The 15468-nt window shown below is 35.8% G+C and overlaps 1 protein-coding gene across 1 annotated transcript in view; it reads left to right on the plus strand.

Moving 5' to 3' along the window:
* LOC113888646 (transmembrane protein KIAA1109-like) overlaps window positions 1-14408 on the plus strand; it is a 39159-nt gene extending 24751 nt beyond the window's left edge. The window contains exons 10-16 of the mRNA XM_027535685.1: window positions 6832-6987; window positions 7248-7345; window positions 9570-9748; window positions 9912-10018; window positions 11007-11212; window positions 13305-13531; window positions 14323-14408. Coding sequence (XP_027391486.1) covers window positions 6832-6987; window positions 7248-7345; window positions 9570-9748; window positions 9912-10018; window positions 11007-11212; window positions 13305-13531; window positions 14323-14386 — 1037 coding nt within the window. The 3' untranslated portion in view covers window positions 14387-14408. The remainder of the gene's footprint in view (window positions 1-6831; window positions 6988-7247; window positions 7346-9569; window positions 9749-9911; window positions 10019-11006; window positions 11213-13304; window positions 13532-14322) is intronic.
* The last annotated feature ends 1060 nt before the right edge of the window (window positions 14409-15468 follow it).

A 15468-nucleotide genomic window follows, 5' to 3' on the forward strand; every position in this document is an offset into this window, starting at 1 on the left:
CAGTTATTTTTAAAATGAGTTCATACAATATTTGACTTCTGAGTTCTTTACTGAATCTAATATTTCTCCTTTAAAGATATCCTTTAAAATTCAAGGAAAATGACTTTAAATATATAATTAATTTTGCCTATTATTTTTCTTAGAATATCTTTAACAAGTGCCACCATTCATGTGCTATCTTGTGACAGTTTCTGTGCTAAAAGTTCACTTATTATCCCCTCAATTCTCACAATAAGTCTGTCAATTGTCCCCATTTTGTAAAAGAGAAGACCAATAGAATTTCAGTCATTTGTTCAAGATTATATTATATAACTAGTAAAACGATAAGCCAGAATATAAACCCAGGACTATCTGGTTGTCAAGAGTTTGTGTTATAACAATGGTACTTGCTGCTCTCCATCAAATACACAAAGTTCTGATTTTGTAGCACTGTATTATGTACTGAGTGTACAAAGATGAGCTTGACACCTTTAGGAGGATACGATTTATTGAAGAATGTGATTCCTGTGAGTATATAATACATGCAAATGATGTGAATGCTAGAAGGAAAAGCACTGTGACATCTTTATATAGTATAAAGAGCTTTTGGCTGTTGGGTTTAAAAAAATATTTAAGTATGAAAGGATATGCAGACAAATATATGAACACAATTTTGAAAAGCAACAATTAAAGCATCTAATGCAGCAGTACAGTAAATCAGCAGTCAGTAAAGCTGATTGACTGTAATTCTACGGCCAAGACTGTTTTGCTCACATTGTATTCCCAGGGTCTAGAACAGAGTGTGCACACAGTAGACATTCTGTAGATATTTGTTTTGTGAATAAAGTGACATGAAAAAATATTCAACCCTCCTTGTAACGAAAATATTCAATTAAACTGAGATACCATTTTTCAGTTATCAGAAATCAAGATGCAGCACCCCAGCTGCCATCAAAAAAATAAAAATAGAGGTAGAAAGAAATATAATGCAGGAACAGGTACAGTGAAACAGATAGTTGACCATACATTTTTAATAACATGAATTGATCTACTACTTTTGGAAAGCAGTTTGTGATTTATTGTTGCTTAGTCACTTAGTCGTGTTCAACTCTTTGCGACCCTATGGACTGTAGCTCTCCAGGCGCCTCTGTCCACAGGATTTCCCAGGAAAGAATACTGGAGTGGGTTGACATTTCCCTCTCTAGGGGGTCTTCCTGACCCAGGAATCAAACCTGCGTCTCCTGCATCTCCTGCGTTGGCAGGTAGATTCCACACCACTGAGCCAGCTGGGGAGTCCTTGTGATTTATAATAGCCTTCAGTTCAGTTCAGTTCAGTCGCTCAGTCATGTCCGACTCTTTGCGACCCCATGAATCGCAGCACACCAGGCCTCCCTGTCCATCACCAACTCCCGGAGTTCACTCAGACTCACGTCCATCGAGTCAGTGATGCCATCCAGCCATCTCATCCTCTGTTGTCCCCTTCTCCTCCTGCCCCCAATCCCTCCCAGCATCAGAGTCTTTTCCAATGAGTCAATTCTTTGCATGAGGTGGCCAGAGTACTGGAGTTTCAGCTTTAGCATCATTCCCTCCAAAGCAATCCCAGGGCTGATCTTCAGAATGGATGGTTGGATCTCCTTGCAGTCCAAGGGACTCTCAAGAGTCTTCTTCAACACCACAGTTCAGAAGCATCAATTCTTTGGCGCTCAGCCTTCTTCACAGTCCAACTCTCACATCCATACATGACCACTGGAAAAACCATAGCCTTGACTATCCGGACTTTTGTTGGCAAAGTAATGTGTCTGCTTTTGAATATGCTATCTAGGTTGGTCATAACTTTCCTTCCAAGGAGAAAGCGTCTTTTAATTTCATGGCTGCAGTCACCATCTGCAGTGATTTTGGAGCCCCCAAAAATAAAGTCTGACACTGTTTCCACTGTTTCCCCATCTATTTCCCATGAAGTGATGGGACCGGATGCCATGATCTTGGTTTTCTGAATGTTGAGCTTTAAGCCAACTTTTTTACTCTCCTCTTTCACTTTCATCAAGAGGCTTTGAGTTCCTCTTCACTTTCTGCCATAAGGGTGGTGTCATCTGCATATCTGAGGTTATTGATATTTCTCCCGGCAATCTTGATTCCAGCTTGTGTTTCTTCCAGTCCAGCATTTCTCATGATGTACCCTGCATAGAAGTTAAATAAGCAGGATGACAATATACAGCCTTGATGTACTCCTTTTCCTATTTGGAACCAGTCTGCTATTCCATGTCCAGTTCTAACTGTTGCTTCCTGACCTGCATACAGATTTCTCAAGAGGCAGATCAGGTGGTCTGGTATTCCCATCTCTTTCAGAATTTCCCACAGGTTATTGTGATCCACACAGTCAAAGGCTTTGGCATAGTCAATAAAGCAGAAATACATGATTTTCTGGAACTCTCTTGCTTTTTCCATGATCCAGCGGATGTTGGCGATTTGATCTCTGGTTCCTCTGCCTTTTCTAAAACCAGCTTGAACATCAGGAAGTTCACAGTTCACATATTGCTGAAACCTGGCTTGGAGAATTTTGAGCATGACTTTACTAGCGTGTGAGATGAGTGCAATTGTGTGGTAGTTTGAGCATTCTTTGGCATTGCCTTTCTTTGGGACTGGAATGAAAGCTGACCTTTTCCAGTCCTGTGGCCACTGCTGAGTTTTCCAAATTTGCTGGCATATTGAGTGCAGCACTTTCACAGCATCATCTTTCAGGGTTTGAAAGAGCTCAAGTGAAATTCCATCATCTCCACTAGCTTTGTTCGTAGTGATGCTTTTAAGGCCTGCTTGACTTCACATTCCAGGATGTCTGGCTCTAGGTCAGTGATCACACCATCATGATAATCTGGGTCGTGAAGATCTTTTTTGTACAGTTCTTCTGTGTATTCTTGCCACCTCTTCTTGATATCTTCTGCTTCTGTTAGGTCCATATCTTTTCTGTCCTTTATCGAGCTCATCTTTAAAAAATTCATAAACTTTGATCTAGGAAATCTACTTTTGAAATCTGTCCTGTCAGAATAATTCTGAATATGTAAAATATCTTGTATGGAAATAAATACAATAACATCATCTACAACAAAAATTTGAAGAAAGTCTAAATATCAAAGTACAGTGAACATAGATGCAAAAATCCTTAACAAAATTCTAGCAATCAGAATCCAACAACACATTAAAAAGATCATACACCATGATCAAGTGGGCTTTATCCCAGGGATGCAAGGATTCTTCAATATCCGCAAATCAATCAATGTAATACACCACATTAACAAATTGAAAAATAAAAACCATATGATTATCTCAATAGATGCAGAGAAAGCCTTTGACAAAATTCAACATCCATTTATGATAAAAACTCTCCAGAAAGCAGGAATAGAAGGAACATACCTCAACATAATAAAAGCTATATATGACAAACCCACTGCAAACATTATCCTCAATGGTGAAAAATTGAAAGCATTTCCTCTAAAGTCAGGAACAAGACAAGGGTGCCCACTTTCACCATTACTATTCAACATAGTTTTGGAAGTTTTGGCCACAGCAATCAGAGCAGAAAAAGAAATAAAAGGAATCCAAATTGGAAAAGAAGAAGTAAAACTCTCACTATTTGCAGATGACATGATCCTCTACATAGAAAACCCTAAAGAGTCCACCAGAAAATTACTAGAAATAATCAATGACTACAGTAAAGTTGCAGGATATAAAATCAACACACAGAAATCCCTTGCATTCCTATACACTAATAATGAGAAAACAGAAAGAGAAATTAAGGAAACAATTCCATTCACCATTGCAACAGAAAGAATAAAATACTTAGGAATATATCTACCTAAAGAAACTAAAGACCTATAAATAGAAAACTATAAAACACTGGTGAAAGAAATCAAAGAGGACACTAATAGATGGAGAAATATACCATGTTCATGGATTGGAAGAATCAATATAGTGAAAATGAGTATACTACCCAAAGCAATTTATAGATTCAACGCAATCCCTATCAAGCTACCAACAGTATTCTTCACAGAGCTAGAACAAATAATTTCACAATTTGTATGGAAATACAAAAAACCTCGAATAGCCAAAGCGATCTTGAGAAAGAAGAATGGAACTGGAGGAATCAACCTACCTGACTTCAGGCTCTACTACAAAGCCACAGTTATCAAGACAGTATGGTACTGGCACAAAGACAGAAATATTGATCAATGGAATAAAATAGAAAGCCCAGAGATAAATCCACGCACATATGGACACCTTATCTTCGACAAAGGAGGCAAGAATATACAATGGATTAAAGACAATCTCTTTAACAAGTGGTGCTGGGAAATCTGGTCAGCCACTTGTAAAAGAATGAAACTGGACCACTTTCTAACACCATACACAAAAATAAACTCAAAATGGATTAAAGATCTAAACGTAAGACCAGAAACTATAAAACTCCTAGAGGAGAACATAGGCAAAACACTCTCCGACATACATCACAGCAGGATCCTCTATGACCCACCTCCCAGAATATTGGAAATAAAAGCAAAAATAAACAAATGGGACCTAATTAACCTTAAAAGCTTCTGCACATCAAAGGAAACTATTAGCAAGGTGAAAAGACAGCCTTCAGAATGGGAGAAAATAATAGCAAATGAAGCAACCGACAAACAACTAATCTCAAAAATATACAAGCAACTCCTACAGCTCAACTCCAGAAAAATAAACGACCCAATCAAAAAATGGGCCAAAGAACTAAATAGACATTTCTCCAAAAAAGACATACAGATGGCTAACAAACACATGAAAAGATGCTCAACATCACTCATTATCAGAGAAATGCAAATCAAAACCACTATGAGGTACCATTTCACACCAGTCAGAATGGCTGCGATCCAAAAGTCTACAAATAATAAATGCTGGAGAGGGTGTGGAGAAAAGGGAACCCTCTTACACTGTTGGTGGGAATGCAAACTAGTACAGCCACTATGGAGAACAGTGTGGAGATTCCTTAAAAAACTGGAAATAGAACTGCCTTATGACCCAGCAATCCCACTGCTGGGCATACACACTGAGGAAACCAGAAGGGAAAGAGACACGTGTACCCCAATGTTCATCGCAGCACTGTTTATAATAGCCAAGACATGGAAGCAACCTAGATGTCCATCAGCAGATGAATGGATAAGAAAGCAGTGGTACATATACACAATGGAGTATTACTCAGCCATTAAAAGAATACATTTCAATCAGTTCTAATGAGGTGGATGAAACTGGAGCCTATTATACAGAGTGAAGTAAGCCAGAAGGAAAAACATAAATACAGTATTCTAACGCATATATATGGAATTTAGAAAGATGGTAACAATAACCCTGTGTACGAGACAGCAAAAGAGACACTGATGTATAGAACAGTCTTATGGACTCTGTGGGAGAGGGAGAGGGTGGGAAGATTTGGGAGAATGACATTGTAACATGTAAAATATCATGTAAGAAACGAGTTGCCAGTCCAGGTTCGATGCACGATACTGGACGCTTGGGGCTAGTGCACTGGGACGACCCAGAGGGAGGGTATGGGGAGGGAGGAGGGAGGAGGGGTCAGGATGGGGAACACATGTATACCTGTGGTGGATTCATTTTGATATTTGGCAAAACTAATACAATTATGTAAAGTTTAAAAATAAAATAAAATTAAAAAAAAAAAAAAATTTACATAGAGAACAAACTAGAATGAGATATGTCCACAATATTAGATATTTGAGTAACAGAATATCAGGTGATTTTCTTGCCCTTTTATCTTCTTAAGTTTCTTTAAAGATATAATATGTGTATGAAATACATTAAAAATTTTCTTATCTGTAACTGTGATTAGTAAGTAAGCATTTTTACTCTCAAACTGTTTGTTATTGTTGTACTTCAGTTCCTAAGTCATTTCCAACTCTTTGCAAACCCATGAACTGCAGCACATCAGGCTTTTCTGTCCTTCACTGTCTCCCTGACTTTACTTAAACTCATGTCCGTTCAGTCAGTGATGCTATCCAAACATCTCATCCTTTGTCGCCTCCTTCTCCTCTTGCCCTCAGTCTTTCCCAGCATCAGGGTCTTTTCCATTGAGTCAGCTCTTCACATCAAGTGGTCAAAGTATTGGAGCTTCAGTTTCAGCATTAGATCTTCCAGTGAATATTCAGGATTAATTTCCTTTAGTATTGACTGGTTTGATCTCCTTGCTGTCCGGGGGACTCTCAAGAGTCTTCTCCAACACCACAGTTTGAAAGTTGTCAATTCTTTAAAAGGCACTCAGCCTTCTTTATGGTTCAGCTCTCACATCTGTACATGACTACTGGAAAAACCATAGTTTTGACTATACTGAACTTTGTCCGCAAAGTAATATCTCTGCTTTATAATACACTGTCTACGTTTGTTATAGGTATTTTTCAACGGAGCAAATGTTTTTTAGTTTAGTGGCTGCAGTCACCATCTGCATTGATTTTGGAGCCCAAGAAAATGAAATCTGACAATGTTTCCACATTTTTCCCATCTGTTTGCCATGATCTTAGTTTTTTGAATGTTGAGTTTTGAGCCAACTTTTTCACTGTCCTCTCTCACTTTCATCAAGATGCTCTTAAGTTCCTCTTCATTTTCTGTCATTCAAGAGGTATCATCTGCATATACGAGGTTGTTGATAATTCTCCTACAATCTTAATTTAGCTCCATTTAAATCACCTTTTAATATCTTTGTATAAAAATTCTTTTTAGTTACAATTGAAAACATCATTTTTGATGTTAGAATATTTTTATTTTGTTTTCTCAATTTCAATTAATTGTGCATTTTGTCTCCTACTTCAATTATTTTAGATTTAATTCAAGACTGGTCAAGTGATAGTGCACCAGACATTTTTTCATTTGTTCCATATACATGGAATTTTAAAATCATGTTTCATCAATTTGAAATGATTTGGGCAGCTAATCAGCACAACTGGATTGACTGTTCCACTAAACAACAGGAAAATGGTAGGTACTTAAAAAAAAATAGGTTAAATATTCTGTTCATTAAGACAAATATCAACAAAGAAAATTGGCGTTGATTTTGTAGTTTTAATAGGTACTAGAACTGACCTTTTTTTGCATTGTCTTGTGAGACTCTCAGAGAACTATTTCAGAATTCATATTGAACTAAGCATTTAAATTTAATTTTGTTTAGGTATGTATTTAAGGCAGTTTTTATTTCTTTTTTTTTTGGAAATTAAATTTCTTTTTCTCTTTTTTTGCAGTGTACCTGGCAGCCTGTGGGGAAACATTAAACATTGATTTTTCTTTGCCTTTTACGGACTTTGTTCCAGCTACATGTAATACCAAGTTCTCTTTAAAAGTACGTATAATTGGATGCATTGTTTGTTCCACAAGGTCTATTAATAAGTTTGATTTCCTGGTGCTTATCTTTATTCTCTCCTGCCCATTCTGTTGCCAGCCTGCAGTATTTTGGCTTTCCTCCACTCTTCACTAACTTTAGTGTCACAGAATTGCTTCTGGTTTTTTTTTTTTTTTTTTGGTAGTTAATTGCAATATTCTGCCATTCCTGTAAATTCCCTAAGTTCCCCTAAGAAATTGCACAATAATTTGAAAACATATGTGTACTCCAGTATTCATGGCAGCATTATTTACAGTAGCCAGGATATGGAAGCAACCTTAGTGCCCATTGACAGATGAATGAATGTAGATGAAGAAAATGTGGTATATATACTCATTGGAGTATTACTTAGCCTTAAAAAAGAATGAGATCGTAGCATTTGTGGCATAGATGACCTAGAATGGGTATTATGCATAGTGAAATAAGTCAGACAGAGAAACACAAATACTGTATGTTTTCACTTATATTTGGAATCTAAAGAACAAAATGAGTGAATAAAGCAGAAATAGACTCTGAGATACAAAAAACAAACTAATGGTTACTAGAAAGGGGAGGGGTGAAATAGGTGAAGGAGATTAAAAGGTATAAATTACCAGTTATAAAATAAACAGGTCACAGAGATGTAATGTAGAGCACAGGGAATAAAATCAATATCTTGTCATAACTTTGTGTAATGTGTAATCCATAAAAACATTGAAATACTCTGTTGTACAACTAAAACGAGTATATTGAATAATATTGTAAGTATTGTACTTCAGTTAAAAAGAAGTTGGCTGATGAAAAATAATTCCTTGAGTCAATTATTTTGTTAGAGCTCATTTCTAACCTCTATGACTAATCTTTATTTTCTCTTAAGAATTTTTGTAGCTCTAACGTTTTACTAAGTCTATGAGCTATATTTTACATTTTTTTGTACAGTTGACCCTTGAACAGTCTGGGGATTGGGGTGCTGACTCTCCCTGCCATCAGAAAATTCATGTGCAATTTAGAGTTGGTTCTCCTTAGATCCTCCATATCCTTGGTTCCTCTGTATCCAAGGTTCAGGATCTGCAGATTCAACCAACTGCAGAGCATATAGTAATGTAGTATTTACCATTGAAAAAAAACCCACGCATAAGTGGACTTGTGCATTCACACCTGTATTATTCAAAAATCAACAGTGTTTCATTTCTAATTGTACCCTTGAATTCAGGGAATAAATACAAGGACCCTTCTTCCTTTTATCCAAAAGCCAGCTCTGAGGAGTTCAAAATTCATGGTACATCTAATTTTAAGGTATATACAGTCAACAGTAGTTGTAGTATTGGTGGAGGTTATGGTGGTAAGAAATAAAAACAATAGTACAAGCAGCCAGCACTTTTTAACATCTTCTTAGTGCCAGACACTATTCCAATTGCTTTATGTGTAGTAATTCATTTAATTCTCAGAACAACCTTCTTAAAGTAGTTGTTATGTGCATTTATGGAATGGGAAACTGAGGAGGCAAGTTTATGTAACTTGTCATTAGCTAGTGAGTGGCTAAGTTGGAATTTGGACCCAGGCAGTAAAGCTGACTGTGGTGCCTGTTAAGAAACCAGGCATCAAGATGAGCAAAGATTAGGGCACCTGTAAGGGAAAAAAGTGAAACTCAGTGAAGATCCTTTAATATAATTCTTTTTTATTTATTTTTTTTTTTTTCAGCTTTTATTTATTTATTTATTTTTTAATTTAATTTTATTTTTAAACTTTACATAATTGTATTAGTTTTGCCAAATATCAAAATGAATCCGCCACAGGTATAAAAGCCAGTTGAGGAACCAAGACTTACTAAATACAGATAATCATATTTTTAAAATTAATGAAAATATTGAGCATATTCCATCTGAGCTTATATTAGATAATTCTGTTTTTTTTTTTTTAAACTGAATTATATGTGAAATATCCAAGGAAACCTTCTTACTGTTCTCTAAAAATTTTGCAGTTTGTTTCCCTGATTTTTTTCTTGACTTTCTAAGCAGAATTTCAGATAATGTAAAATCTTATTCCAGTTACTTACCTGACTATTCAGTGTAAATTTGCACTTTCAGATTTATTTTTTACTGAATTTATTCTCAAGCGTATTATAGATAGACTTGCTTGTAAATAGTATTCTAACAAACTTCTGTACCTGTTTTATTACTTTGGGTTATTATTAACTGTTTTTTAGGGGGAAGATGTTGACCTTCATTTGTTTCTACCAGATTGCCACCCTAGTAAATACTCATTATTTATGCTGGTAAAGAATTGCCACCCCAATAAAATGACTCATGATACTGGTATTCCTGCTGAATGTCAAAGTGGCCAGAAAACAGTTAAACCAAAATGGCGGAACATCACTCAAGAAAAGTAAGTATTTAATATTAGCAATTTAAGTATTTTGTGTTAATGTGGAAAAATTATGCTTTCAGTCCTTTCAGAGAATAATAGTAAAATTTGTTTATATGTAACTGGTGTCTACAATTAAAGGAATAAGTACCTGACTAGAAACTTTATTTTTTACTCTTCAAAGGGCTGGTTGGGTTGAATGCTGGACTGTCCCAAGTGTCATGCTTACAATTGATTATACATGGCATCCAATTTATCCACAAAAAGCAGATGAACAGCTGAAACAGTCATGTAAGTGTTTCTGTATAATCAGTATCTTAAAATGTCAAAATTGATAAACATCAAGGATACAGAGAAGAAATTAAAACTTTTTGGAAATGCATCTGTTCTTTTGACATAATTATGCTTCTAAGATTTTTGGTATAACATTCTTTGGGCATTTGCTATCAATTACTAGGCCAAGCTGTTCCTTGGTTTACTTTATCTCATTTAATCCTTAAAGCAACTCTGTGAAATAGATATTATAATATTATTGTCATTGTTGAGTTGAGGAAATATGCTCAGAGAAAGGAATAATTTTCTCAAGGTCTGGTGGGCAGAGCTGGAGTATGATATCAGGTATATGTACATCTATAGATTTAGAGTGCTTGATTTTGTAAAATGTTAGTTTCTTTAATGCATTTTGACAGCTGTCATTTATAGTTTCCCAGAGGCTTAAGTGCGGCTTTATTTGGGTTCAAAGTAGAAATTAGAATCTAGTGAAAATATTTCTTTGTATTTTTCCAGTGAGTTAAGTATTAAAGAATAGTTTTTGTAACTTTCTTATATATAGATCTTGATAATGCCACAGTGCGTTTGTATAGCTGTTTATGTGAAAATAACTATAGTTTAATGTCCAAGTATAGTTAGAGCCTAGTTCTGACCCAGCTTTACTGTATATTGCCAGAACTTGATAATAATATTGCCTTTGTTAATGAAAACTTTTTATTGATTCTTTGTAGTAGTAATAATAACAAGCAAAGACTTATTTGGAGCTCTTTCTGGATTTGTGTATTTTATATGTATTTCAATGAAGTCTGTCTATTCTTTATTGCATTTTAATTATTAGTCTTTTAGTTTTGTTTTCATTATATACTGGAGACATTTTATTAGTGTTGGTTGATTTCATATTTACAAAATAGAATTTTTTAGTGAATAGTTTCTTGAAGAACTTTTAAGAGATCCTTTTCCCCCTTTCCACTCAAACATTATTCTTTTTTTTTCCCTCCATTTATTCCAGTGTCAGAAATGGAAGAAACAATGCTATCTGTGTTAAGGCCATCTCAGAAAACAGACAGAGTTGTTTCTTCTCCCTCTACTTCTTCACGTCCTCCTATTGATCCCTCAGAACTTCCACCTGATAAACTTCATGTAGAAATGGAACTTTCTCCAGATTCTCAGATAACTCTCTATGGACCTCTATTAAATGCCTTTCTGTGTATTAAGGTAAGATTTTTAAAAGAATGTCCATATTTTTAAATGTAGGAAAAGCAGTTAACTATCTAATTGATATTGAGACCATTTGAAATGGCCAGTTTTATGATTTAAAGCATTTAGGATATATGTTCACTGAACTTGTGGTGTTAGGCTCAATTATAAAATTATTTGTTAAAAATAGTCTTAAAAACTCCTCATTTAGCATTTTTTTTGAGAAGTTAGTATATTCTAGGAATTTTGTGCCAGTTACTAGAGATAAAAGATATAGCATCTGTTGCTAAGAAGATAAGCTAGAGCAGGATATATTTGTACCTGGACAGTTTTAACACATTGTAATTAATGTGGCAGCAGAAGTATGAAAAACTTTGTTATCTGAGGATAAGTACCAGGAAAAGGCTACTTCAAGTGAGTTCATTAAAAACCAACAATTTTACTTCATGGTAAATAATAAGCAAAGAGTTATTTGGAGCTCTCTCTCGAGTTCAGTTCAGTTGCTCAGTCATGTCCGACCCTTTGTGACCCATGAATCGCAGCACGCCAGGCCTCCCTGTCCATCACCAACTCCCGGAGTTCACCCAAACTCATGTCCATCAAGTCGGTGATGCCATCCAGCCATCTCATCCTCTGTTGTCCCCTTCTCCCCCTGCCCCCAATCCCTCCCAGCATCAGAGTCTTTTCCAATGAATCAGCTCTTCTCATGAGATGGCCAAAATATTGGAGTTTGAGCTTTAGCATCAGTCCTTCCAAAGAACACCCAGGGTTGATCTCCTTTAGAATGGACTGGTTGGATCTCCTTGCAGTCCAAGGGACTCGCAGGAGTCTTCTCCAACACCACAGTTCAAAAGCATCAATTCTTCAGTGCTCAGCTTTCTTCACAGTCCAACTCTCACATCCATACATGACCACTGGAACAACCATAGCCTTGACTAGACAGACCTTTGTTGGCAAGGTAATGTCTCTGCTTTTAATATGCTGTCTAGGTTGGTTATAACTTTCCTTCTAAGGAGTAAGCATCTTTTAATTTCATGGCTGCAATCACCATCTGTAGTGATTTTGGAAAAAAAATTAAGTCTGACACTGTTTCCACTGTTCCCCCATCTATTTCCCATGAAGTGATGGGACCAGGTACTATGATCTTAGTTTTCTGAACGTTGAGCTTAAGCCAACTTTTTCACTCTCCTCTTTCACTTTCATCAAGAGGCTTTTTAGTTCCTCTTCACTTTCTGCCATAAGGGTGGTGTCATCTGCATATCTGAAGTTATTGATATTTCTCGCAGCAGCCTTGATTCCAGCTTGTGCTACTTCCAGCCCAGCGTTTCTCATGATGTACTCTGCAGAGAAGTTAAATAAGCAGGGTGGCAATATACAGCCTTGACGTACTTCTTTTCCTACTTGGAACCAGTCTGTTGTTCCATGTCCAGTTTTAACTGTTTTTGCATCACCACATGTATATTGAATCTCAGTTGTTTTAACTAAAAAATTCCATAGTAGTACATAAACAAAAATAAGAACAAAGAGCATAGAGAAAGAAAGATATGCCTTTATTTTAAATTTCTTTGTAAATTCTATGTTACCTACGTTAGTAGTTTATTATATTTTGATGCAGACTCTGCATTACAGATTTTATAACAACTTTTTATTCGTGTCAAAAATTTATTACTCTAAATATTAGTACTCACATTCATCATGTTAATTCAGAACTTGTATGAAATATCTACTGAAACAAATTAAAAATCATTAAGTTTTGACACATTTATAAAATCATTTATAATCCAGTGAACTCTCTGCTTCCATTTATTAAGAATATATAAGACGTAGCTGTTTTTTGTTTTTGCCTTAGTGTCATGCTGACTTCGAGTTGTTACCTATCTTAAACGTCTCTATTACTTTTTTTTCCTCTTTAGTTTTAACTTATGTTTTATTTAGTGTCAGTGTTAGAACTTGAAAGCTTTTTGGATGTTTTATCTTGTTTTCATTTTAGGAAATAGACTAATACTCTAAAATAGGATAAGAAATGCTTAGTTTACAAATTTCAGGCTCTAAGGTGAAGCATTATTGTTACATATCTCTTTTGATAGCAGTTTATTCTTAATATTTATAGGAAAACTACTTTGGGGAAGATGACATGTACATGGATTTTGAAGAGGTTATTTCAAGCCCCGTTCTGTCCCTGTCAACATCATCCAGTTCTGGATGGACTGCTGTTGGGATGGAAAATGATAAAAAAGAAAATGAAAGTTCAGCAAAGTCAATTCATCCACTTACCTTGCGTCCTTGGATATTACTGTACTTGTTAATTTGTACAAAGTTCATGGACGTCTTCCTGTTGTAAGTGTTTGCATATCAAAACAGTTGAGTCTATTATGAAATCCACCTAGCATAGGAAGTGATGTAGTTTGTGCACATACTTACATAGAATAATTAGATTCAAAACTGTTGTATATTTATCCTTTTATCTTTATAAAGCTAGTATATTATTTTCTTCATAATCACTTGATCATTGACAATTTTCCTATTTCTCTTCTTTCACTTTAGCTCCTTCTTTGCTGTTCTGTATAACTTTAGAATATTTTGCCATGTTGTTGAATTGCTAGATTTACAGTTAGCCTGATGGATATCATAGGACTTTACACTTAGTCTTTATCTCTGACTCTAGATCAGTTTGGGACCTTTTGGTGGAACTATACAAAATCATGATTTAGGCTTGACCCTGGAGGTTGAATTGTGTCATGGGTTTGGATTCTCCATAGTATCCTAGTTTACTCTAAAGATGACCCTTTGGCCTATTGGGGCTAACCTGAAATGAAATTATATTGCCCAAAGAACCCGTGTCCGTTGGAGCCAGGCCAGATGGGGAGAGAGTGGCCCTTGGAGCATTGTGCTGCATATTGGCTCCATATTATGTTCCTAGGGTCTCACAGGAGAGAAATCAGCTCTGGTGCTTAATTAACCTAAGATCATTTTCTGGGATACAGAATAGTTATTTTTGTCAGTAAGCACCATTCTTCCTTTTGAAAAAAATCAAAATTTTTTAATTGTATAAGTGTAATTTTTATTTTTATGTACTTCCTTTGTCTTTAATTTTCTATATATTAATTGTGGTTTTTGCTTGACTTTAGCATGGAACTACTGATGGTCCTGAGTGCCCTACAGCTTTTTTGGAAAGACTATGTTTTGAGATGAAAAAAGGATTTAGGGAGACCATGCTGCACTTGTCCTGTCACCCCTGAATGTGTTGTCAGTGATAACTATCAGGTAATGTGAAAGTGAGTTGTGGTAGAGACTCAGAAGTTTATTGTTACTATTTATGGGGTGAAAACAATGTGTTAACTTCTGTGCATGGACTGTATAGCTTTTTAAATTAGGGACCTTCAGTTAACTGTACTAAGCAGTTTTGTATTGTGTGAATTGTTTCAAGAATTTTAGCTTTTCTTTTTTTCCCCTGCTGTTCCTTATTTATGTGATCCCAAACAATTATTTATCTATTGTTTTTAGAAATTGTAAGAAATACTTTCTGACTTTCTCATATGTTTATGAAAGGGTAAAACAAATTGTATAGAATGTTAGTAGAGTCTGTTGAAAATCACAACCTAGGTTGTAATATTGTTTGTTAATTGCTCAGTCGTGCCTGACTCTTTGCAATACCATGGACCGTAGCCTGCCAGGTTCCTCTGTCCATGGAATTTCCCAGGCAAGGATACTGGAGTGAGTTGCCATTTACTTTTCCAGGAGATCTTCCCAACCCAGGGATCAAACCCAGGTCTCCTACACTGCAGGCGGATTCTTTACCATCTAAGCCACCAAAGAAAGTCCAAGTGTTAATATTAACCAGTGCCATAAACCATAAATGTTGGTCATGGACAGGGAGGCCTGGCATGCTGCAGTCCATGGGGTTGCAAAGAGTTGCACATGACTGAGTGACTGAACTGAACCATAAATCTTGAAAACATGCATATCTATATGAACACTGATTAATTCTTTTCATGCAACATACTTACAAAGTTCTTTGTTAATACTTTCAAGATATCCCTAAAGCTCTTTTGGAAGAGAACTGGTGACATTCATCAAATGGGAATATTTTTACATTCCTGGGTACATTATCACTTTATTATTCTTTTTTTAATGATAATGACTTTTTTGGCATCTACCCCTTCTTTAAGTCTCTTTCCTACTTTTAGTCAAGTGGTGGGCATTAGAGCTGAGATGGATTTTAATGTAGGACAAAGTAAAATTATAGACAGGGTGATGAATCTGACAGTAAATCA

This window comes from Bos indicus x Bos taurus, unplaced genomic scaffold, assembly GCF_003369695.1.
Source record: "Bos indicus x Bos taurus breed Angus x Brahman F1 hybrid unplaced genomic scaffold, Bos_hybrid_MaternalHap_v2.0 tig00000554_arrow_arrow_obj, whole genome shotgun sequence".
Classification (NCBI taxonomy): Eukaryota; Metazoa; Chordata; class Mammalia; order Artiodactyla; family Bovidae; genus Bos; species Bos indicus x Bos taurus.